The sequence below is a fragment of the Globicephala melas genome, chromosome 5 (assembly GCF_963455315.2).
Source record: "Globicephala melas chromosome 5, mGloMel1.2, whole genome shotgun sequence".
NCBI lineage: Eukaryota > Metazoa > Chordata > Mammalia > Artiodactyla > Delphinidae > Globicephala > Globicephala melas.
In genome coordinates this window covers 36,172,827-36,196,934 of record NC_083318.1, presented here as the reverse complement: position 1 = coordinate 36,196,934, position 24,108 = coordinate 36,172,827, and the positions used below count along the sequence as shown (strand labels likewise).

At 49.2% G+C, this 24,108-nt stretch overlaps 1 protein-coding gene across 3 annotated transcripts in view; it reads right to left on the bottom strand.

Moving 5' to 3' along the window:
- Positions 1–24,108, bottom strand: part of CRMP1 (collapsin response mediator protein 1) — a 68,480-nt gene that overhangs the window by 14,828 nt on the left and 29,544 nt on the right. For all 3 annotated transcript variants that reach the window (XM_030864335.2, XM_030864336.2, XM_060299150.1), the window contains 7 exons: positions 21,064–21,228; positions 15,257–15,318; positions 13,269–13,349; positions 7,691–7,759; positions 6,282–6,402; positions 3,486–3,642; positions 454–595 (listed from right to left, as the gene is read on the bottom strand). In XM_030864335.2, coding sequence (XP_030720195.1) covers positions 454–595; positions 3,486–3,642; positions 6,282–6,402; positions 7,691–7,759; positions 13,269–13,349; positions 15,257–15,318; positions 21,064–21,228 — 797 coding nt within the window. The remainder of the gene's footprint in view (positions 1–453; positions 596–3,485; positions 3,643–6,281; positions 6,403–7,690; positions 7,760–13,268; positions 13,350–15,256; positions 15,319–21,063; positions 21,229–24,108) is intronic.

Here is a 24,108-nt window from a genome sequence, read left to right as displayed (position 1 = left end):
ACAACGGCCACCCTGACATCTGGTCGGTTTCATTGGGCCCAAGTTTAACAGAAAATAAAAATCTACTGTTTCCAAGTGAGTGATCAAGGTGTGACCTGGGGATTCCTTACGCAACAGGAAGCCTCCATACCCACTCTCAACCCTAAACCCGAACACACACAGTTTACAAAGTCATCTTTACGTGGACAAAGATGTGGTTCAAATCAAAACAGAACACTTTCATCCTCAAAGACTAAAGGACAGCTGCTGTCACATCTGCAAATGCAAAGGACACCACAGGACTCGCGCTGCGTTCTTAAGGGTCACGTGTTTTCCGTGTGCCCTCCTAGTGCGTTCTGCTTCTGCCTCGAAGTAAGAAGGGAATTTTAAGAACCAGAAGTGCATAATGCATGGCTTTGATGGGCAGGAGGGGTGTTTCTAGAATATTCCAGGAGGGAGACGGCGCCGCCTTACCACTGCCTTGTCCCAGACCACGGTCATCCGCTCCTCTATCCCGTTGACGCCCTCAGGGATCAGAGTGAAGTTGTCCTTGCCCACCGCCTTCTGGGCAGTGCTGTAGGGACAGTGGCCGCTGCCTGTGACCTGCAGGTCTCCACTGGCAAAGACAGAACAGGGTGGGGTTCAGACCTGAGCTCATGGTGAGGAGCGGACCCTGACTTCAGACGCCCAAGGAGGCTGTGAAACTCAAACCCCACAGAGATCTGGGGCACATCACAGGCCTTACTGAGTGACACCGGAAGGCCCTGTGGCCTTTGGTGTCTTGCTGAAGACGGGAAAGAGGCCTGTGCATCGGGAGAGGGTTCTGTTCGAGTGTGGGCTCCAGCTGGTCCAGGTAAGGCTCTCCGGGTCAGCCTCCTCCTGCCCTAAAACGCTCTGATCCTGGGGCAGTGGGTCTGTTCTTTCACCCCCCAGAGAGCCCACAAGGCCTCAAGATGCTGCAGGCATCTGTGAGGAGAGACTTGCTGAGAACAGAAGATGCTAGAGGCCAACAGAGTGACTCTGCTTCCATGCATCTCACTAGACCCGTGAACAGCCCCTGATGCAATTTGACTTTGCAAATCCAGCGGGTCTGCTTTAAAATCCCAGAACTGCCACCTCCTGGCCCGGCTAGTCACTCCTCTTTTCTTCATGCGTAAAATGGAAAAGAGAATGGAACCTTCCATCCCGGATCACCCTGAGGAGACAATGAGCTACTTGCCCGGCGCACGGCAGGCGCCAAAGGTGCCAACTCCCTCGCTCCTGTCTCCATCCTCCACCTCTACTCTTTAAAATCGAGTGCTCGGTGAATTTTATGCTACGTGAATTGTATCTCAATGTTTAAAAAAGAAGAAAAAAAGCTGAGTGGAGCCAATGAATGAATGGATGAGTGACTGAATGAATATATAAATAAGTGAGTGAATAAAACCCAGCCTCCAGCACGTGCCTGTGTGTCTCACAGAGTCACGGATGTTCGTGCTGGAAGGATGGTCATGTCCCTGGCCTCATGTCTCCACCAGGTCACGTGGGAAACCATAATGTGCTGACCTTGGTCTCCCTCTGTAAGGCTGTTGATGTAAGGTCTGGCTAATGTTTCCGTGCTGTGCCGGGAGGACAAAATGCTATTCATTGGTTGTAGCGAAGTGACACAAGCTCACTGGGTTTGCTTTTCTGTCACTCAGGCTTTGGAGAGAAAATACTCTGGGGCTATATGATGAGCCCCTAACTGGCATCTGAATTAATGGAATAAGTGGAGCTTTATTTTGTGATTTTCAACGAGGGGCCAGCCTCCATTTCGGGGCCCCAGGGCATGTTAGCAATCATGTAGACGTACAGAAATATATTTGGATGTGACATTCACTCATTTATTCAACAAAGGTGTGTTGCACACTTCCTGTGTCTGGCATGGTCTTAGGCAATGGGGATGCATCTACAAGCAGAAAGAGACAAATTCCTGTGTTCATTAGCTGACATTCCAGTGCAGGGTGAGCGGGGGGCGGGAGTCAGGAACATACAGTCAGGAGAATGAGAGTTAGGGTGAGTGGGGGTGTGATGGGGTAGCGCTGGGACTGCCGTTTTTAAGAAGATGATCAGAACTATCTCACTGAGAAGAAATCTTCCAGCAAAGATCTGAAGTTGGCAAAGAGCAAACCGCAAGATGACGAAGAAAAGAGTGCTAGGCAGGGGTAGGGTGAGTGCAAAGGCCCTGTGGCACCATCCTGCCTGGGGTCTAGTTAGCGCGACACCAGTGGGATGGACCGAGGGAGCCAAGGGGGGAAGAGGACCAGGCGAGGTTAGTGAGGAGCGAGGGCAAGATCAGGCTCAGCCTTGAGGGACATTGTGGGAACTTGTGTTTCTCTTTGAGAGGAAAGGACCCTGGAGGTCTCCTGGCAGAGGGCTGGCTTGGTCTGATTTCGGTTTTAAAATATCTGAGTGTCTTTTGAGAACAGATTGTGATGCGATAAGGGTGCGGAAGGGGCAGTATGGAAACAGAGAGCCTTGTCAGGAGGTGAGAAATGATGACCCTTGAGCCAGGATGGCTGCAGCCAAGGGGGCGAGAAGCGGCCAGATGCCATGGCCTTTGGTCCGTGTCCTGCCGTCTCCCGAGATGGGCAAGACTGTGGGAGCAGCAGCTTCACGGGGGAAGATGGGGGGTTTGTTTTGGACTTGGAGCTGCCCACCAGCCATCGGGCTGCAGACGCCAGGTGTGTCATGGGCTGCTGCAGCATTTAGGGAAAAGGAGAACACACCCTCACCACCTTACAGTCCTTTCTGATTAGAAGTCCCACCTTATTCTCGCCCCTCAGGAAAACTCTTATGCATCCCCTGGCTCTGGGCCTGATGTCACTTCCTCCAGAAAGCCTTCCAAGCTTGCATCTCCGCTTCCAGAGCAGCCTGCACACCTCACCGCTTAGCCCTCTCCCATGGCCTTAAGTGTTCCTCCCTCACACTGGCTGATGGCAGAGAAGGGGTTAAAGTAGCTGTGCGCCTACTGTGTGCAGGAAGCAGAGTGTAATGCAGTGGCCGCCGTGAGCTCTGAATTCCAGGCCTTTTACCTACGCCGTCTCACACCCACCTCTGCAGTAGGTACTGTATTCTCCCCACTTTGCCGATGCGTCAGCTGAGGCAGAGACATTACAGGTTATGTGACATGGCCAGGGTGACACAGCCAATTAGGGGTTGAGGCAGGATTGGATCCTGGTCTCACATTCCTAATTCTGGGTGTTTCCCAACACACCACAGTGCCAGGCACACAGAAGGTGCTTAAATACCGCTGAATGAATGGGAGGTGACCTATAGACATGAATGGAGCGGTTACTGACTCAAAGGCCCAAAGGCCTGCTGTAAGCAACCCGGGGTTTTGTCCTGAGGTCTCCCGGGCAGTCAGCCCAAGGCCCCTTCCCAAGTGTGTCTGAACCAGCTGCAATTTCCTATCCTTCAACCCTCCGCTCCCAAAAGTCCTGCCCCGCTGCCCAGGCCCACGACCCCGTCACCCCCGGGGCTCTCACCAGGCCAGCAGGGAGGTCAGGTAGTCGGGCGTGGTAGGGTCCGGGCTCAGGGGAGGGGAGGTCACGAAGGCCGCCGCCTTGGCCCAGTTCTTGCTCCAGTAATGGGTACCATCCGTCCCCAGACTGGCAGCGATGGGCTCGCCGAAAACGACGGGGCCTTGGGAGGCAAACACAAACACGCGTGGTTGAGAGCGAATGGTCTCTCATGGGAGATGCGGGTGCAGGAAAGTAGAATCTCGAGGCTGGAGAATGAGACTGGGGATAAGTCGCCCATCCTTCCCCCAGGCTCCACCACACACCCCCCCCAGAGCCCCAGCTCCTCGGCCACCAGGCACTCCGCCCCGCTGTCCTGCTCAGCAACCTTCTGGACTGTGAATGCTTTTAGCATTTGGATTTGACTATTTCTGACTATTATCTCTTTTTACGATGCTCAGCCAAAGCGCAGACACCTGATGTCTCGGTTTGGATTCTGCCAAAAGCAGATCTTCAAATGAAAAATCGCGTTCAAGAGTTTTATTCGGAGGTGATTCCAGGAAACAACTCGGTGGAGACTGAGGAAGTGACACAAGGCAGAGAGAGAAGCCAAGGAAAGATGAGTTATCACCGAGTCATGGCCTTGGGCACGTGCAGCTCAGTGCACTGGGGACCCCGGGAGCCTCAGAGCCATCCCACGCAACAGGAGCGAAGGGGCCAGGACGTGCGGCCACCAACCCACTACGGGAGGGCTCCTTTCTGAGCATTCCTTTCCCGAAAGTCCAGTTTGCCTTCCAGGGAGTGGGCCACATGTGTTTCTGCCGGAACAAAACCCCAGGGGCAAAGTCCCAAGTGAGAATCCCCGCAGCAGAGAGTGCCAAGGGGACGACGTGGGCCCAGGGTTCTGTGGCATCAGTCCGAGGCCACCCTGCTGACAAGCGAGAGGTAGGCTTTGGGTTCCAGCAGCCTGGCTCTGGGACGGCAACTCCCAACAGCACAGCGGTGCTGGGACTGCTCTGGACGGTTCTGCCCAAGACAGCAGCCACCAGCCTCACGTGGCCCTGGAGCGTAAGAAACAGGGCTAACGCGACCGAGGAGCCAACTGAAAAAGTGTACTTAACTTTACTTAAATTGAAATAGCCACGAGAGGGTGGTGGTCGCTTTATTTCTCGGCAGCTCCAGGACCTGCAGGCTTAGCTCGCCGGCACGCTTACCGCTGCTTCCAGATTCTTGTTACCTCTCTGAGCGGCAGTTTCCTCATCTGTAACCTGGGGCTGGTCCTCAGCAAGCTGTGCTAACCTAGATCACTCTCTGTACAATGCCTCTACTCGTCAGCTTGCCCTCAAAAATACTACAACTAGGTGTTTGGGGTTCACCGCTGCTCTGTCCCACACGGAAACCACCTGCCACGTGTGGCTTTCAGGCATTTGGTCTGAGTCGAGATGTGCTGTAAGGGTGAAATACACACTGGATTTCAAGGACGGTACAGAAAAATAATGCAAAATATCTTAATCCGTTTACACTGATTACACTTGGAATGAATATTCTGGATATATTAGGTGAAATAAAATACATAATTAAAGATTTTTAAGAATAGAGCCACTTACACTTCCCATAAAGGGTTCCTGTAAGAAAGGAGGGGCATCCTGCATGCAGAGGGTGGTGGATGCAGTCAGGGCTGTGTGGCTGTTGTGGATTTCCACCCGGCTGCGCCCTCCGACCCAGAGCTGCCGATCAACCTCATATGACTCCCAGAAAGTAGACGGGTGGACCTTGTCCGGGTGGTGAACATCCTTGGTGAATGTCCACAGGATGAAAGGATTCTAGTGACTGTCTTCGTGTGACGTGTGCTACCCGCTCGGTCATTCTCTCTCTCTCTCTCACCCTGAATTAGGGAAGGAAGGCTGCTTTGGGCAACCTTCATTCTCTATCTGGTGGGTGCTGGGGACTGTGGGCCTCAGTCAAGAAGGCCTGGGGACCACACTCGGGCGGTTCCTCTGAGTCTCCTGGGGAATGGCCACCACACAGGTCAGAGCCGCTCAGAGCACCAGTGGCGCCTGTGCCCCAGGGTCCTCAGGAGCCCTCGGGACCCGCCAAGGACTTGGCTGAAACTTCACACCTGTGAGCCCATCGGGTCCGTTTCGAGATGAAACAACAGTAGCTCAGAGAGGTTAAGTAGTGCGTCCAAGTCTTAGAGCTGGAGGCTGCCTTCCTGCCACACTCCCTTGATGTCCAGCACGGGGCTGTCCCCAGACCCTCTGGCTCTGGAAGAACACCTTCCTCCTTCCCAACCTGCAGCTGAGACTCTGTGTGGGCCCCACGGTGGAGCCTGGGTGCAGGCATCCGCTAAGAGGCCCTAGATAGGGGACCCAGGATGAAGGGCCCAGAGAGAGGACCAGAAAGGGGGCGGGCAGGGACCAAGAGCTGATGCAGCCCTGGCTCCATCACTTCTCTGATGTGAAACCCAGGGGAGAACTTGGAACTCTTCACAGATCTTTAAGATACACGGTCTCATGTGACCCACAAGGAGGGGATAATTACCTTAGCTACAAATGGGGAAACCGAAGCTCAGACCTCTTACCCAAGGTCACACCCGGGGCCCATGGCACCCCAGGAATCAAACCTGGAAACGCCTGCACATCTTGTGCCTGCCCACCATCCCAAGCTCCCTTTTCAACCTGGCCTCCTGAGCCCAGGCTGCAGGCAACTGGCAGAATGTCTCTGCCCTGGGGAGTGGCTCCGTCAGTGAACTTGAGCCTGTTGGACACGCCCCTTCCTCACCCCGCAGCTTCCCGCAGGAGGCCCACGCGCTGGGCTGCGTACCCTTCTTCCTGGCCAGGGTGATGATGTCCGCCGCGCTCCTGCTCATCACCTTGGTGATGTACACAGGGCAGTTGATCCGACCCGCGATGGTGATGGCTCGGAACACGGCCTCGGCCTCCAGCTGCAGACACAGCAAATACATGGGTCACAGGAGGGAGAGGTGGGAGGCAGCACCCACCCTGAGTTCCTAGGGCCTCTCCCTGACCAGGCTCCTGTGATTCTCCTTAAGTGTGGTCAGAGGGAAATCTACTGCATCAAGAGAGGAAAATACTGTAGATTTTTCAAAAGGAAGGAAAAACTAAGAATGTATCTGGCTAGAGGGCTGGAAGGCAGAATTATGTTTTTCCTTTGCTTGGAAGTATTCTGCACGCTCTGTTAGAAGGAGATCGCCTAGGCAGTAGAGTCATCAAAAGGCCCATAAAGTGGTCGGTTACCTATAAAATGCCTGACATCAGGGAATACAGGTGTCCAACATGCATTCCTTCCTTCATTTGTTCAATAACCAAGTGAAACCACCTGCTGCTGGGTTTGGCCTCTGCCCCCGCTAGAGCAGACAGTAGGACCTGTGAGGTATTGTTTTAATTTCCGGTCTGCTGAGCTGCTAGTGGCTGGCAGGAAGCCACAGCCACGTGCCAGGAGTCCAGCCACACCCAGAAGGGTCCCCAGGCTGCTCACATGCCTGAAGGTGGTGGCAATGTCCACGTGCTATACGGGTTTGTAGACACTGTCTCAGGTCTGTCCTGGTCTCACCAGGGACTGGGAACCCAGCTCGTGGGTGTGGAGCTCACGTCTGGAGCACTGGGCCCGATCGGGAACCTGCGGGTAAGGAGTCTGTGTACTCGTGTGTTGGGTCCCATGTCCGGCACAGGCTGGCCTAGAGCGGAGGTCCGGGAAGACTACTAATGATCTCATGAGACACCAGAAAATACTGGATGTCCGTCCTGTTCCATGCCCAACCTGCTTGCCTTCCTTCTACCCGCCGTGTCCCACCACACATGTGCCGTATCACTCCCAGGGGATTCGTCCCTTGTCGAGTCTTAGAGCACAGCGGATAGGAGGTCCGCGCAAGGGCAGTTGTTTTGAAGTCCTCTGCCTGGGACGTGGGGCTCCACTTTCCTGTCATCAAATACACCTTGTCCTCAGTAGGGATTCTGAAGTGTCTATAGGACTATGGTGTGAAGTTCCCGGGCCCTGGGAGAGGCAGAACCTTTCCCCGCTCCTCTGATCGACCTGCAGGCCCCAGGGCTCCCAAGCCCGAGGGCAGACCCGGAGAGGACCACACATGCTGGGGTGCTCACGCAGGGGAAATGAGACGGAGACGGGGGCTCTAGCTGGGCTGTTCCAGGTGGAACAGCATCGGGGTGAGCTCTCAGCTATGTCAGAGTCACACCCAGTGGAGGCTCCTTTACCTCTTCAGGTCTGCTCAGAGCGTGGCCCTCAGGACCCGTGATGCCCATCTCTAAGATCCGCTTTTGTTCCTACAAGACAAGAACGAATGAGTCAGTGATTACGGAATGTCAGAGCCGGGAGAGGCCAATCCTCCAGCCCCATTAGACAGATGGGGCAGCTGAGCCCAGGACAGCGAGTGGTCTGCATGGGGTCTAACGGGCTGCGGCGATCCACAGCTTCTTTGCTCCCTCCACTACCCCTGCCCCGCTTCCCCCTTTGCAACCCTGGATATCCCCGTCCACACCTGCTCTATTCAACACCACAGGACCAGTGAGAGGAAGTAGGGTTATACGAAATTAGCCTTAAAGGCCACCCAGCGCTCTTCCAACTTCCAAGTCTCTGCTGCAGGGTAAGAGAGAAGGAAGATGAGTGGTGTTTGGGTATGACATGGATGCAGAAATCAAACTGGGCATCCAGCTCCGGAACCGACCGTCTCTGTCGGTTCTGAGCCTCAAGGTTCTCTTCTTTTTTTTAAAATTGAAGTGTAGCTGACCTACAATGTTGTGTTAGTTTCAGGTGTGCAGCAAAGTGATTCGGTTATACACACACACTCATATATATATATTCCTTTCAGATATTTTTCCCTTACAGGTTTACAAAATATTGAGTAGTTCCCTGTGCTATACAGTTGGTCCTTGTTGGTTCTCTATTTTATATATAGTAGTGTGTATATGTTAATCCCAAACTCCTAATTTATCCCTCCTCCGCTTCTCCTGTGGTAACCATAAGTTTGTTTTCTATGCCTGTGAGTCTGTTTCTGTTTTGTAAATAAGCTCATTTGTATCATTTTTTTAGATTCCACATATAAGCGATATCACATATTTGTCTCTGTCTCAGTATGATAATCTCTAGGTCCATCCATGTCGCTGCAAATGGCATTATTTCATTAATCTTCTCTTCTTTACATTGGAAACAACAGCACCTACACACCGGAGTTGCTATAATACATCACTGAGGTGGCAGATGTGAAATGCTCGCACGATACCTGGTGTATGGTAAGGGCTCGTTGATGGTCAGCCAGCTCTCGTTTTCTCTACTGTAGTTTCCTCTTCCTGGTACCTGTCTTTCTAGCAGGACAACTCTACCTCAAGCTTATCATATAAATGAAACGGTTCCCTGAGCCATTGTAGCCCAGATACAAATCTATTTGCTCCAAGGCTCCAAGGTGCCCCCTCCTTAGGAATACTGTAGTATCTCAAAACTAATATTTTTACGTTGCCCAGGTGTCAGCTGTGCTGCTAATTTTAACTTCCGCAGTTTCTGTAACATCATTCTGGAACACAGCCCTACGGGGAGCCCCAGGTCCTATCAACCATAAAACAATCATAATTTCAACTGTGCATTTATGGTTATTAAGCTCGAGTTTATTATAAGAACATAAGCTGGAAACAGTTTCAAGATCTAACAGCTGGGGTGGATTTAAGTAAAGAATGGAATAATGTCAGCTCTTGAAGATGGTGTTTACAAGGCATTTTTGTAAACTGTTTACAACAAGATTTATGATAGGGAGACATCCCTCTGGAAGATTATTTAAATGTCAGTTACTATTTCTGTTGGAAGGAAGGAGGAGAAAAAAGGAGGGAGGACAAAAGATGATGTAGTGGGGGAAAAACACAGATCACAAAAGACTAGAGTAGGGTTTCTAGTCAAAATTCATGGGCTGAGCACACACGTTATTTTTACTCCATCCTGAAACTCTGCTAAAGTGACAGAAATGGTACACAAGAACCAAGAGAATGCAGAGAAGATAACAGAAACAAAATTTTGGAAGCTGGGAAGCAGATGTACAAAAGGTAACAGATTTATCGGAGCTGAGAAAACTCAATCTTAAGTTGGCAGCGAGGAAAGCTAAGAATTCCCTGATTTAAAGCTTAAGAACCGGGGACTCCAAACTCAACTTTTCACACACATTTGGTGGGATATAGGTTGGTACACCCTGGAAAACAGGGTAGCAGTAACTGTAAGACCTGAATATGTGCACACCCACGACCCAGAAATCCCCCTCCTACGTACTTACCAACAGAAATGGGAACATATGTTTAACAAAAGACTGAACAAGAATGTTTAAGGACGCTTTATACACAGTAATCCTAAATTTGAAACTATCCAAACATCTATCAACTGAAGAACAAATTGTGACCTATCACTGCAGTGGAATTCTACACCATGATGACAGAGAGAATACTATTGCTTCAGGTAACAATAGGGATGAATCTCACAAACCTATTGATCAAAAGAAGCCAGATGTAGGGCTTCCCTGGTGGCGCAGTGGTTGAGAGTCCGCCTGCCGATGCAGGGGACACGGGTTCGTGCCCCGGTCCGGGAAGATCCCACATTCCGCGGAGCGGCTGGGCCCGTGAGCCATGGCCGCTGGGCCCGTGCGTCTGGAGCCTGTGCTCCGCAACGGGAGAGGCCACAACAGTGAGAGGCCTGCGTACCGCAAAAAAAAAAAAAAAAAAAAGAAGCTGGATGTAAAAGAGTACCTACTGTGTGGTTTCATGTTTATGAAGTTCAAAACCAGGCAAACCTATGATACATGTGTTGGGCAGCTTTTAAGAGGTTCGCAGTGAGCCTGCCTCTGCTTGCACGTGGGCTGGACCTGGCATCCTGCTTCCAATGAGCAGAACGCGAGGAAAGAGATGGGATGTCATTTCTGAGGTTAGGTTACAAAGGGACTCCCACTTCTCCCTTGCTCACCCTCTCCTGCTCTATCACTTGGAAGGAAACAGGTCACCATGCTGTAGCTGCCCATGTGGCAGAGAACCAAGGCGGCCTCTGTCTAACAGCCATCAAAGAATAAAGGACAACAGTGTGATAGCGTGCAAGGAACTGAATCCTAGAAGCAACCCTCTGAGTGGGAATCCTGCAACCCTCTGGAAAGGAATCCTGCCCCAGACCAGCCCTGAGATGACTGCAGCCCCGCCTGACACCTTCACGGCAGCCGGTGAGAGACCCTGAGCCCGAAAACCCAACCAAGCCACACCTGGACTCCGGACCCACAGGACCATGACGTGGAAAACGTTTTTTGTTTGACGATGCTAAATTTAGGGGGTAATTTGTTATGCAGCCACAGAGAACTGAAACAGATTTTGGTATTCAGAAGTAGGGTGCTGCCACAGCAATTAACTAAAAATGTGGGCGTGGCTTTGGGAGCGGGCAGTGAATGGAGGCTGGAAGAATTTCAAGGCATGTGTTAGAGAAAGCTGGTCTCAAATGGACTGTTAGTAGAAATATGGACTTTGAGGACCTTGCTAGTGAGAGCTCTAAAGGAAATGAGGCGTCTGTTATTGAAAACTGGAGGAAGGGGAATCTTGTTATGTAGTAGCAGAAAGCTTGGCAACACTGTCACCTGTAGTGATGTGGCAAGGGGCAAATGTGTCTAATGAACTCAAGGATCTAGCTGAGGAGAGTCCCCAGCAAATTGTCAAGGTACTGCCTGGTTTCTTCTTGCTGCTCATAGTAAACAGTAAAATGTGAGAGGGACAGATAATTGAGGGTGTGCCCACAGAGCCTCTCAATCAAGTTAAGGCCTCTAGGAAGCTCAAGGATGTACCTCTTGGCGGTCTGACCAGGAGGAGGGCTTATTGAAAAGAAATCTGTGGGTATCTTTTGTCTAATGGGGTGAATTCCAGTGAGATTCAGAGGAGGCCCACAAAGGTTTTGGGAAGATTATCTTAGCAAAACACCGGCAGCCTGGACTGGACGGGATAAGACATACAAAATGAATGGAGGCAGTTGGACTCCTAAAATTCTACTGTGCAGGAAGCAGGCTGAGAAAATTCCTCAGCTGCAAGCATGGGCTACCTTTCATGAAAAGGAAGGATGGGACCAATAGCCCAGAAGGTGGAGCCAAGAGCCATGGAGAATTATTCTCAGGCTTCGAGACCTAATCAAGGAACTGCCAACACTTGTCTAACTGGATTTCAGAACTGCTATGGACCAATGACTCCTGGTGTCTTCCACTGTCCCTTTTTCAACAGGAATGCCCACCCCACCACTATATGTCGTGTGTTGAGTGTGGGGGGGGCGGGGGAGAGATAACTTGCCTATTTTCTTCAAAGACCTACAGATTGTAGGGACTAGACCCAAGAAGCCTCATCCACACCTAGACCTGGCTTAGATGATTCCAGTCTTTGATGGTGTAATGAGGTGAGAGTTTGGAGGACCCTGGAAAGGAATGAATGTGTTTTGCATGTGAGAGGGTCATCAATCACTGGGGGGCCAGAGGAGAGGCTGGCAGACAACCTCTGATACGGCTCCCAGTGACCCTCATTTCCCAGCATTCATACCTTTGTACCATCCCATCTTTTGGGGTGAGGGCTGGATTTAGTGACCTCTTGCCAATGACCAGAATACTGCTGTGTGATGGTACTGAGTTGTTGTTTTTTTTATTTTGAATTTGAAAGAATTTCAATTTTACAGAAAAACTGCAAGAACACAAATAGTAAGAAATAAAGACAATAGCTGACCTTAAGAGTGAAGCTTCAGATCTCATGCCCTTAACCGTCATGCTGCAATTCCACTGGGCTTTGGAACCAGATGGAACCGTATTCACATCCTGGCTCCGATGCCCCATATAACAGTGGGCAAGTTATTACTATCTGAGCCTCAGTTTCCCTACCTAGGAAATGAGGATGTACATACTCCTTAGCATCACGCACGGCATTAACTACTTTCATTGGATGCATCCAAACCTTCCATATGCCTGATCTTGATTCGTGGCATCGTGATCCACCCTGCACAGGGACCAAGCAGCCATCCTTGACTTCCTCTCCTTCTTCCCCCATCCAATCAATCGATGAGTCCTGTAGACTGTGCACCTCCCCTATCATATTCTTGCCTCTTCCACCTCCGCTCTGTCTCCTCTCTTCATTTCCTATGAGAATTGCTGGAGCAAAACCTAGCTGACTTTATTCTATTCCCATCAAATTATCCACCCTGTAACCAGAATGATCAAAATGGGTTCACGTCTCACGCTACCCAAAACTTCTGAATGGCTACAGCCTGTTACATGTCCGACATTGCTCGACACATACACGATATCATTTAATCCTCACAACCACACTGCAAGGCAGATGCTTCTAAATGAAGCACAGGAGCCTTCGTGGGGTAGAGTTCCTCGCCCAGTGTCAGGAGGCCAGACTGGAACACCTGCTCCCGGCCTGAGCTCTGTCCATTAGCCCCGCTCTCAAGTCGTGGAGGATGATGAGCAACCCTAGCTTCCAAGCATTTTCTTTCAGATCCTTATTTGTTGCTCATGCAAACCCGCCATGGTTCACAGGGCAGTAATATTACCCCCACTGTACGGGTGAGAAAATCGAGGTTCGCAAGGTGGAGGCGATTATGACCTGCCCAAGGCCACGCTGCAGATAGTGTGTGCGTGACTCACACCTGGAGCGCCTGACATGCCATCTGGTTCTTGGCTTGACCCTTCATTGTCTGGTGACCTGGCTGACCAGTGCCTCCACCCCCTTTTCTCGTATCCTTTACAAGGAGAAGGAGACTGAGGCGGAAGGGGTGGAAACTCACACCACTCACCTGAGCTATCAAATCTCCATTTTCTGCGTGGACCAAGATCACAGCTCCCAGCCCCTTAAGGAAGGTGAAGGCTTCGTAGAGCTAAGGAGGGATAAAGGGGGGTTGGGGTGAGATAAAGATATCACAGCACGAGCATTTGCAAAGACTGCTCTTACTACTGACACACAGTCATCCACCTGCCAGGATGCTCCATCCACATCCATGGAATGCGTCACTCAACAAGTAAGAACTGGAAAAGATTCTCCCTTGACCCTGACACCCTCCAGATCCAAGGGCAGAAAGTCTGGGTGGGGGAGAGGCGCACAGCTGATAAAAGTGACACCGAGGCGTGATTATATCCACAGTTATACCCACGCGAGCCTTTGCTTTCTTTGTGGCTTTGCTCCCCTGGAGCGTGACGTTGTTAACGGTGACAACTGCAGAGAAGCTGTCTTCGGTTTTCCTGAAATTGTACAACTAAACCTGCTATGCCTGTACCTTAGCCACCACGAATCACAGGACATGTGTACATCTTTACAAAAATTCCAACTCCTGTCATTTTATAGACCAATTGGGGTCGAGAGACCAAGTCCTCCAATAACTTGAATACTCAGATAACATGTATCCTGCCAAGCATCACCTTATTTCGCCAATCCAGGCCCTGTCCACTGTCCCGTGCCCTCTTCCCACCTGTACAGGATCTGCAATCAGACATTTGCACCTGCTGAGGACCAAAGCCACAGGTTCCCTCCCCAGGGACTCCTGAATCTCAACTTTGCCCTCCTTGCATATAAGATAACGCCTCCCTTATCCAGGATGTGTGCTTTTAGATGTAGACAGCAGGTGGGGGAGGCACTTGGAGGCATGAAGCACTTTTGAGGACCCACACCCAAAGTCTGCTCAACTCCGACTCTAACCAGGGCTTCAGTGAAACAGACATTAGAATGAAACAGGTGAAAATTTCAATCACACTAGAGAGACACATGCTATTGTTTCCATGAAACTGAACAAACTTCCAGCCCTTTGGTTTCCAGGCCATCTCGGGGTAAGTTATATTATGTAACTCCAAGGGTCTATTTTGAAAGGTAAGACATGGGTGCTTCTTCCATTGCACATGAGACGCCACGGGGATAATGAAAACCAGCTTATTAACACTCGTATGCCTGCTGTGTGCCAGGCACTGCCCTAGAGCTTTACTTGTATTAAATCACTTAATCCTCCGACATCTTCTCTGAGGCAAGTGCCAAGAAGGGCCTAAAGCACAGAGAGGTTAGGAAATCTGCCCCAGGCTGCACAGCAAAGTCAGGGCTTGCTGCCAAGCAGCCTGGCTCCAGCAGCCGTGCCCTTTGCCACCACACTGTCCCACCTTTTTAACAAGCAGAGGGCAGGGCAATAATAACAAAACCAAACCAAGAGTCCCAGTGGTGTAAGAAGGCCAGGTGCCTGATAAATTGTACCCCCTACACCTGTACTCCTTAGACCACCTTCTTCCTTGACTCATCTCGTCCACAGAACAGCTGTTGGAGGTTGTCAGGGCCAGAGATGATCACGTCGTATAGATGAGAAAACTGAGAAAGGACGTGACTTGCAATTGGCTGGAGGGACAGCCAGGGCTCTCCTCCAGGTCAGAGCTAAGGTAATGGTCCCCAAACTCGCTTGAGCCCCAGAATCAGCTGCAGAGGTTTAAGAAAGTACAGACTCCTGAACCTTACCCCCGAGCATATGTGATGCAATATGAGTCTGTATTTAGTGAGCTCTTTAGATGAGGCTGAAGATGAGCCGAGTTTGGGAACCACCAAGCAGGGCATCCCTGCTCCACGCCACTCGTACAGGCAGAAAGGAATGCAGGTCCAGGGAAGGGCGATGACTGACAGCTCAGCGTCAGAACCAGGACTTGAACCCAGAGCCCTCCCTGGCCTGCTCTGACATCTCCCCTGCCCTGTGCCGCTTTGCCTGACAAGGCAGGCCCATTCCTGCCCAAGGGAGGCGGGGGGTGTGCAAGGACCTACCTGGCTGTCGGACATTTGGTAGAGATCCTTATAGGCCATGTAGACTTGGAAGGAATTGACACCTGTTTCAAGATAAAAAAGAGTAGAAAAATGCATTTAAGAGGAAAGGACATGTCTTTCCAGTAAATCGATAAGCACTGCACAGGGTGGTAACAACCAAGACAGAAGGGTGCCACCAGAATTCACAGCAGGGGCACCTAAGCCAGCCTGGGGGTGTGGGTGAGGGTCCGAGGAGGCCTCCAGGGAAGGTGACATGTCAGCTGAGTCTAAAGGAGAAGGAAGAGGAGAGGAGAAAGGAAGAAGGGGTGGGGGAGGAGCCGGGGGAAGGCAATTATCTGGGCTGAGAGGGATGGGTATGCATGGCATGGACAGCAAGGAGGATAAAAAGACATTAGGATGCGGGTACTGGAAAGTGTCCTGTGGCTGAAGCAAAAAGGAGCATGTGCTTAAAAAAAAAAAATCACTTTTTTTTATTACGGTAAAATACACATAACAAAATTTACCATCACAACCGTTTTTAAAGTGTACAATTCAGTGGCATTTAGAGCATTCACCATGTTGTACAGCCATCACTACTATCTTGTAGAACATGTGCTTTTAAAGCAAGGGAATGACATGATCAGACTTTGTCTCAGAAGGACAGTTCTGGAAGGAGGATGGGTGTGCAGAACAGCAGGGAGAAACGGAGAAATAGAGTTGGAGGATGCTGAAGGCAAAAGAGACGGGTGGGCTGAGGCTCTGAGTGGGAGGATGCAAAAAGGTTGAAATGACAGGACTTATTGTGCAGCCAGCGGGGAGCAGAGGAGGTGGGGGGAGGACTGTTTCTTAATATGCCTTCAAGTGGCTGAGGACAGGGACCACATCTTATGTATTATTTCATCTTGCACATCCACAACATGTGCTGTGCCATTAATGTTTGTTGATGGAATCAGGAATCCTTTGGATAAGAAAAAGAAGAAATTCAGGCAAAAGTACTAAATGAGATTGAGACTTCTTTTACACTAAGCAACAGTGAAGACAAGCCAAAAATCGTTTCTGGTCTAGAAAACCTTGACAACAAAAATTTCTTTTCCCAAAAGATTAAGAAAAATTAAAAGAAAAAATAATATTCAGAGATTAACATAAAAGTATCAGTCTCTATTTAATCAAGTATACTTACATACAAAAACAAAAACCCAGTTATATACACAGACACAGAAGAACCATCAGTGGGTAAAACAGGTAAATCCATAGTGAGAGGTAAATTCATAGCCTTAAATGCTTCATTATTTTTTGAAGGAGCGGGGGAGCATACATCAACTGAGTAAGCTTCTATGATAAGAATCTTTAAAAGAAGAAAATGGAAATTCACCAGAAATTAGAAGTAAACAATACAAATAAAAGCAGAAATAATGAATTGGCAGAATTGATAAATATGCCCTAGAACTGGTTCTTGTGGGTGGGTGGATGGGTTAAAGCTATCTCAGATTAGAAGCTTTCCTCCAAATCATGATAGATTTGACTTGTTATAAATGGAAACTTTCTATAAGTTATTTCTTAAAAATTCAAAATAAAAAGCAAACAACCAACACGGTGAACATATCTGCAACAAATTTAACAAAGGTTTTTTTTAAAAAAACCTCTTATTTAGGGCTTCCCTGGTGGCGCAGTGGTTGAGAGTCTGCCTGCCGATGCAGGGGACACAGGTTCGTGCCCCGGTCCGGGAGGATCCCACATGCCGCGGAGCGGCTAGGCCCGTGAGCCATGGCCGCTGAGCCTGTGTCTGGAGCCTGTGCTCCGCAATGGGAGAGGCCACAACAATGAGAGGTCCGCATACCGCAAAAAAACAAAACAAAAAACAAACAAAAAACCCCCCAAAAAACCTCTTATTTAAAAAACACCAGACAGTGGTTACTTTTGGGGGGAGGAAGGAGTTGTGGCTACAATGGGGGGCCATGAGGCATTTGTTGGGGGTCTTTGTTTGGGGCAAAGTTCTATTTATTACCTGGAAAGGGTAATCTCATAATTCACAAAGCCACATTTTTTCCTTGTGTGGTTTTCTGTATGTTTTGTTTTATATTTAAAAATGCTTAAAATAAAAACAATGAAGCAAAAAAGGCAAACAGAATTTTTAGACAATTTTTTAAAAATGCCTAACAAATAAAGGTGAGAATAAGACTTGGTCTCATTTGGAATCAAAGTAATTCAGATGAAAACCTCAGTACTGTACCACTACCATACGACCCAGCAATTCCACTACTGGGCATACACCCTGAGAAAACCATAATTCAAAAAGAGTCAAGTACCACAATGTTCATTGCAGCTCTATTTACAATAGCCAGGACATGGAAGCAACCTAAGTGTCCATCGACAGATGAATGGATAAAGAAGATGTGGTACATGTATACAATGGAATATTACTCAGCCATAAAAAGAAACGGAATCGAGTTATTTGTAGTGAGGTGGATGGACCTACAGTCTGTCATACAGAGTGAAGTAAGTCAGAAAGAGAAAAACAAATACTATATGCTAACACATACATATGAAATCTAAAAAAAAAGGTCATGAAGAACCTAGGGGCAAGACGGGAATAAAGATGCAGACCTAGACCTACTAGAGAGTGGACTTGAGGACACAGGGAGGGGGAAGGGTAAGCTGGGACGAAGTGAGAGAGTGGCATGGACAGATATACACTACCAAATGTAAAATAGATAGCTAGTGGGAAGCAGCCGCATAGCACAGGGAGATCAGCTCGGTGCTTTGTGACGACCTAGAGGGGTGGGATAGGGAGGGTGGGAGGGAGGGATACGCAAGAGGGAGGAGATATGGGGATATATGTATACGTATAGCTGATTCACTTTGTGATACAGCAGAAACTAACACACCATTGTAAAGCAGTTATACTCCAATAAAGATGTTAAAAAATAAATAAAAGAATATTCAAGAATAAAATAAACAGGGAGCATTTCCAAAACTTATGAGACCCCAGAAGTCCTTTTTCATGGAATATTTATTTTCTCACCCATCAAATATTCACTGAGTACTTACTATGTACAAGCACTGTTCTAGAAGCTAGAGATACAGCTGTGAACGAGGTAGGAAGGATACCTGTCTACATTCTAGTGGAAATAAGCAATGAACAAACAAACAAATAAGATAATTTCATGTAGAAGTAGGAAGCAGAAAGAGACTAAACTGGCTGGTAATAGTTTACAGTTTCACAAAACATTTGCAGTGACCCTCCTCAAGAGGTAGAACCTACTTCCTCACTCCTTGAGCGTGGGCTGCTCTCGAGACTGGCTCCGCCCAGCAGAACGAAGCGGAAGTATCAGTGGACACATTCCAAGCCTGGGCCTCAGAGGGCCTGCAGCTCCACTCACCCTTGCGGAGCCACCAAGGGAAGAAGCCCACGAGAGCCTGCTGGGGAAGGGAGGGTGTAGAGAGCGGTCGCACCTGCCCCATCCTCCCAGCTGGGGCGCAAGGCATGAGTGAGCCACGGTGAGCAGAACCGCCCAGCTGAGCCCAAACCAAAGTGCCTTTCCACAGAGCTGTGAGCAAAGAAATAACTGCTGCTTTTCATTAGTTGTGGTAAAATATACCTCACATGAAATTTACCATCGGAGCCATTTGCAAGTGCAGTGGCATTAAGTACGTTCACATTGTTGTGCTTCCATCTCCAGAACACTTCACCTTGGCAAAACTGAAACTCTGTCCCCATTAAACACTAATTCCACGTTGCCCCTCCCCCAGTCCCTGGCAACCACCATTCTACTCTGTCTCGCTCTATGAACTGGACGATTCTAGGCATCTCACATGAGCACAGTCGTACAGCATTTGTCTTTTCTGTGACTGGCTTATTTCACTTGACATAATGTTCTCAAGGTTCATCCGTGTCATAGCAGGTGTCAGGATTTCCTTCCTTTTCAAAGCTGAATGACATTCCACTGTAAGGATGGACCGCATTTTGTTTATCCAATCATCCTTTAATGGACATATGGGTTGTTTCCTTCTTGCGACTGAAGAATTAATACCGAGTTCAGATCAGGAGTCTCACGCCTGGTACCAGAGCTCTGACACTATGTATGGGGAGTCAGTGGGCAAGCCTCAGAGAGGTCAGCTTGGTGACTTGCCCAGTGTCACAAGGCCAAGAAGTGTGAGGGCAGGATTCAGATTCAGGCAGCACAACTGCTGGGATCTTTCTACAACCTGGACTATGATTCTGTACAAAACAAGAGTGTGATTCACAGCAACTTCAATGAAGGGATAAAACCATCTGGATATAGAAGCTCAGACTTACGAGACCCAAACTGGTAAATGGGCAAGGAACACAATCGGACATTCACACAAAGGAAAAATGTAAGCAAAATGTTTAAGGTAATTAGCAGTTAAAGAACTGCAATGTTCAATGGTAGACTGACTTTTATTCATCAAATTAGCAAGGATTTCATACAAATAATAACACCCAATGGTGCAAACATGCACGGAGTGAGAGACATGGGCTGTGGGCATGCAAGTGGGTGCATTTCTGGGGAAAGCAATTTGGCGGTAAGTGTCATGATTTTGAAAAATGTTAAAACCTTGACCCCGTAATGCCATCTCTGGATGGCATTACAAAGATGTTCACCAAACACGATTTACAGTAAAGCAAACAGAAAACCTAAATGCCCAATAAAAGGGAAATAGCTACACAAATTAACCATTACATTGTGTATTACGAGCCATTAAAAAGTAATTAATGAAGAGTAATGATTACTCATAAAACGTTAGGTGAAACACGGATTCCAAATAATTGCTATCGTATAACTATATATGGAGAAAACTGTCTAAATAGATGGGGAACAGAAAGCAATAATCCTTAATATTAATGGTAAGTGGCAACTGGGGGGGTAAGACCAGAGGGAAAAACTTTTTCCTTCTCTTGATTTTCTGACTTTTTTTTGTATTTGGGCGATGATACTTTTACGAGAAAACACAGTATATATATTTAAAAACTTGAAAACACCCCCCATCTCTCCTTGAAGCATCTCATTCATTTGATGGTGCTTCCTCAGACAGCCTCAGAACGGCCTCTTTCCGAGGGACCCCTCACGCCTGGTTTATTCTGTTCTCTTGCTCTCTGTTTCTGTGGGTGTTCAGTTCAATTCACCTCCATTTGGTGTAAGGCACACAGTAAAGTACCCACACTGTGCAGAGATGTCTGGTTTGAGTCACACAGAGGGGAGAGAGGGTGGGATACAGAGATGCACAGACATAATCCCCTCCCTCGTAAGCTCAGGGTTTAACAGAAGAGCCAGACAGACCACCAGTGTCCCGTAATCCAAAAATAATGGAAAAGGGGACCCCAAAGAGGCCCAAGTAACCTATGGATATTCAAGGGATGAAGTAGTTCTGAAGTTCTGATTGGGGAAACTGGGATAGTTGAGCTGGGAAGCAGAGTAGAAGGGCATCCCTGGTAGCGGGTGTGGGGACTACAACAGCAAAGGCCCAGTGGAGCAGCAGGTTTCAGGGGATGGCGTCCAGGATAATAAGCACCTAGATGAGTTTATGGCAGAGAAAGAAAAGTGAGGCTAGATCAATGGGGGCCTTGTGCGTCAGGCTAAGGAAATCGGGCTTTCTTCTATAAACAGGGGGAACCTCCAAAGGGCCTGAAGGAGAGGAAGACAGACTCCTTAAGGAGGGTCCAATTTTTCCACTGTTTCTGGGGCAGGGCACAGCTCACAGTTGGGCTCGTAGCAGATGCAGATAAAGGGATTCTAACTCTACAAATCAGACCCACAAACAAAACGGGGATTCCGGAACTGTGCCCCCATTCTGGGGCTTTAACTGACCTTTGTCCTGCACCAGCACCTCGAGCTCTTCCCTAACACCGTCGTGCCAGCTGGTGATGTCCACGTGCAGGGAGTAGTCGCAGCAGGATTTAGTGTCCGCCGCTTCATGCCATTTCTCGAAGGAGGTCAGCAGGCTGGACCCAGGTTCAGGGACAACATGGTCAACTGGGACAGAAACATATGTGTCACATTCCAAGATGCTGAGGACCCAAGTCAACCCAGTGGTAGCCTCTTCACTGCCGTCATCACCATCATTATCTCCAATGTTAGCGTAATCGTCGTGACCTTCCCTATCCCCCCCATCACCACCATCACCGTGACCATCATCATCACCACCACCACTTACATCATCAAGATGAGCATCCTCGTCATCACCATCCTTTTCATCATCATTCCCACCATCATCAACATCAGTACTGCCATCGCTGTCACCATCATTATCATAGCCATCAGCAGTGACATGGTCACCACCATCTTTAGTCTTCATTACCACCACTGTCCCCACCACTGTTACCGTCATTTCACCCTCCTCCTCGTCGTCACCACCACCATCGTTATCATGACTGTTTATTGAATGTTTCTGATGTGTCAGATACCGCCACAAGGGCTTTATATAAATTATCTCATTAAATCCTCGCAACTACCCTATGAAGAGAATAAAAATATCCCCATCTGACAGATGAGGAAACTTAGGCTCAAAGAGGGTGAAAAACTTGTCCAGGGTCACACAACTAGTAAGCAGTATGGAGAAGATTCCCAGAGTCCTGTCAGCTGCAGAGTCTGGACCCTTTCCCGCTACTCCATGCTGCCTTCGTGGGCACAGAACGCCAAGGCGAAAAGGACCTAAAAGAATATGAACTTCATCATCCCCTTTTCCAATAAAGTCTTAAATGTAAAGCAGATCAAAGGGGAGACAACTGTCTTTTAAACCTCACTGGCCTTCGCACATCCCTCTAGCTCCCACCCTTTTTTTAACATCTACCCTTCACGGCCAGACGTCTGTAAAGAGCAGTCTCTGCCCCCCACTCCCGCTCACTCCTCCACCCACCGAGAGCATCAGCCTTTGCTAATTCGACCTTCCAGTCCTCACTCTACTTGACCTCTCAGAAACCAGTGAATCATTCCCTCCTTCTTTAAACTCGCTCCTCCCTGGCTTCCATGGCAACGGCTTTCTGGCTTTTTGTCCCACTTCTGTGGCCATTTTTTCCTTGAAGACTCTTCCTCCTCTGCTTGACCATTAAGTGATCAAACTCCTTATGACTTGGCCCTAGAACTTTCTTTCTACATGGCTGCTCATTCAAATGTATCCCCCCCCTCTCAGCCACAGCATTCTGAACTCTCCACTAGGATGACTCAAGAGCTCCTCAAGATGAGAACGTCCAGAACCTCATGCCACATCGTCCCCTCCCCGACCCCACTGGCAAAGCTGGTCCCCCACCCCCGCCCCAGAATGGTAAGGATACCGCCTCACCATTCCAAAAGCTAGAAGCCAAGGGGTTACTCTTGACCCTTCGCTTCCCTCATGCACCTCCATTGCGGATCCATCACCACTGCTGATTTCCCTCTGATATGTCACCAGAGCTGTCCACATCTGGCCACCTCCTGGTCACACTCCTAGTCCAAGCCACCCTCAACTCTCAGCTGAACGACTGCAACCACCTCCCACTGGTCTAGTCATATTCAACCTAGGCCACTCTATTCAGGTCTCTTTAAAACAGATCACATCACTCCCTTGCTTAACATCCCTCAGTGGCCGCTCATCACCCATATGAAAAAGACCAAAATCCTGACCTTGGCCATCAAGGCCCAGTACCATCCTCTCCTCCCAGCCCTATCTCACAGGATTCCAGCCCTCAATCTCCGCACCTTTGCCTCCTAGGCCTTCTTTCAATTTCTTAAACACAAGATGTGTTCCCCCACCACAGGGCCTTTGCATGTGCTGTTCCCTCTTCCTGGAGCTCTGCTCCCCTACACCCTCTTCACCCAGTTAACTCCCACTCATCCTTCAGATCGCTGCACAAATGCCACTTCTTCAGGGAAGCCTCCCCGAGCACAGCTCAAAGCACTGTGCCCCTTTCTTCTGTAGAACTAATCCGCGTATAGTCATTTGTGTGGGTGGTTAGTGACTCCCCATGGACTGCGAGGCCCTGGAGAATAAGCATCATGGCTGCTTTGTTCCTTCTCTTCCCCACCACCTAGCACAGTGCCTGGTGCAGAGCAACCCTCAATAAATATCTGTTAAATGAAGAAATGGGGTGGGGACTCAGAACCTCCCTGCCACCCCCCACACCTCCTAACTGTGGTTCTCACGGTGACTTCATAGGCTCTTGGTGCTCCATGAAACATACTTTGAAAACCACTCTTGTGTAGATGGGGAAGATGAGGCCCATGGGGTTGGTGGAGGGGTCCCCCAGGGGTTTCACAGCTGGTGATGGGAAAAGAGCCAAGGGGAACTCCAGGGATCCCGATTCTTCATCCAGGGCTCTGTCCTCTACCTCACACAGGTCCCCTGAGCCTGGAGCTTCCATCTCCATCTCTCAGAATATCCCAGCTCCTGTTCCCAAAGCACTTACCACCACATGCCATGCACCATGTTAAGGAGCCACATGTATGGGCTGGGGGCACATTACAAAGTCCATGTTACTGACGAGGAAGCTGAGGCTCACAGAGGCTTAATACTGCCCAGTGGTGCAGCTGCTGAGTGGCCGTGACCAGTGCAAACGCTGGCAGCTAGGATCCAAGTCCCAAATCTGGGCTCCTCCCACGTTCCTAACTAGCAGACACAGGGCTGCTTTTTGGAAAAGGGATCAGAACGGTGCTTGAGCTGGGCCATACCCTCCTGGCTCAGGGGGACGGGAACTCTGATACATGAGCTCTGCTCACAGTGGCCAACTCCAGTCAGCGTGCACCTCCAGAGGAACTCTTTGATGGGGAGAGATGGGCAGGGTTGGGACCAGCTCAGGGACAAGCCACCTAGATGTGGAGTCTAACTATTGAAAGAATATTTCAAATACACTGCTGCCTATTTAATCAAAATTGCTCATT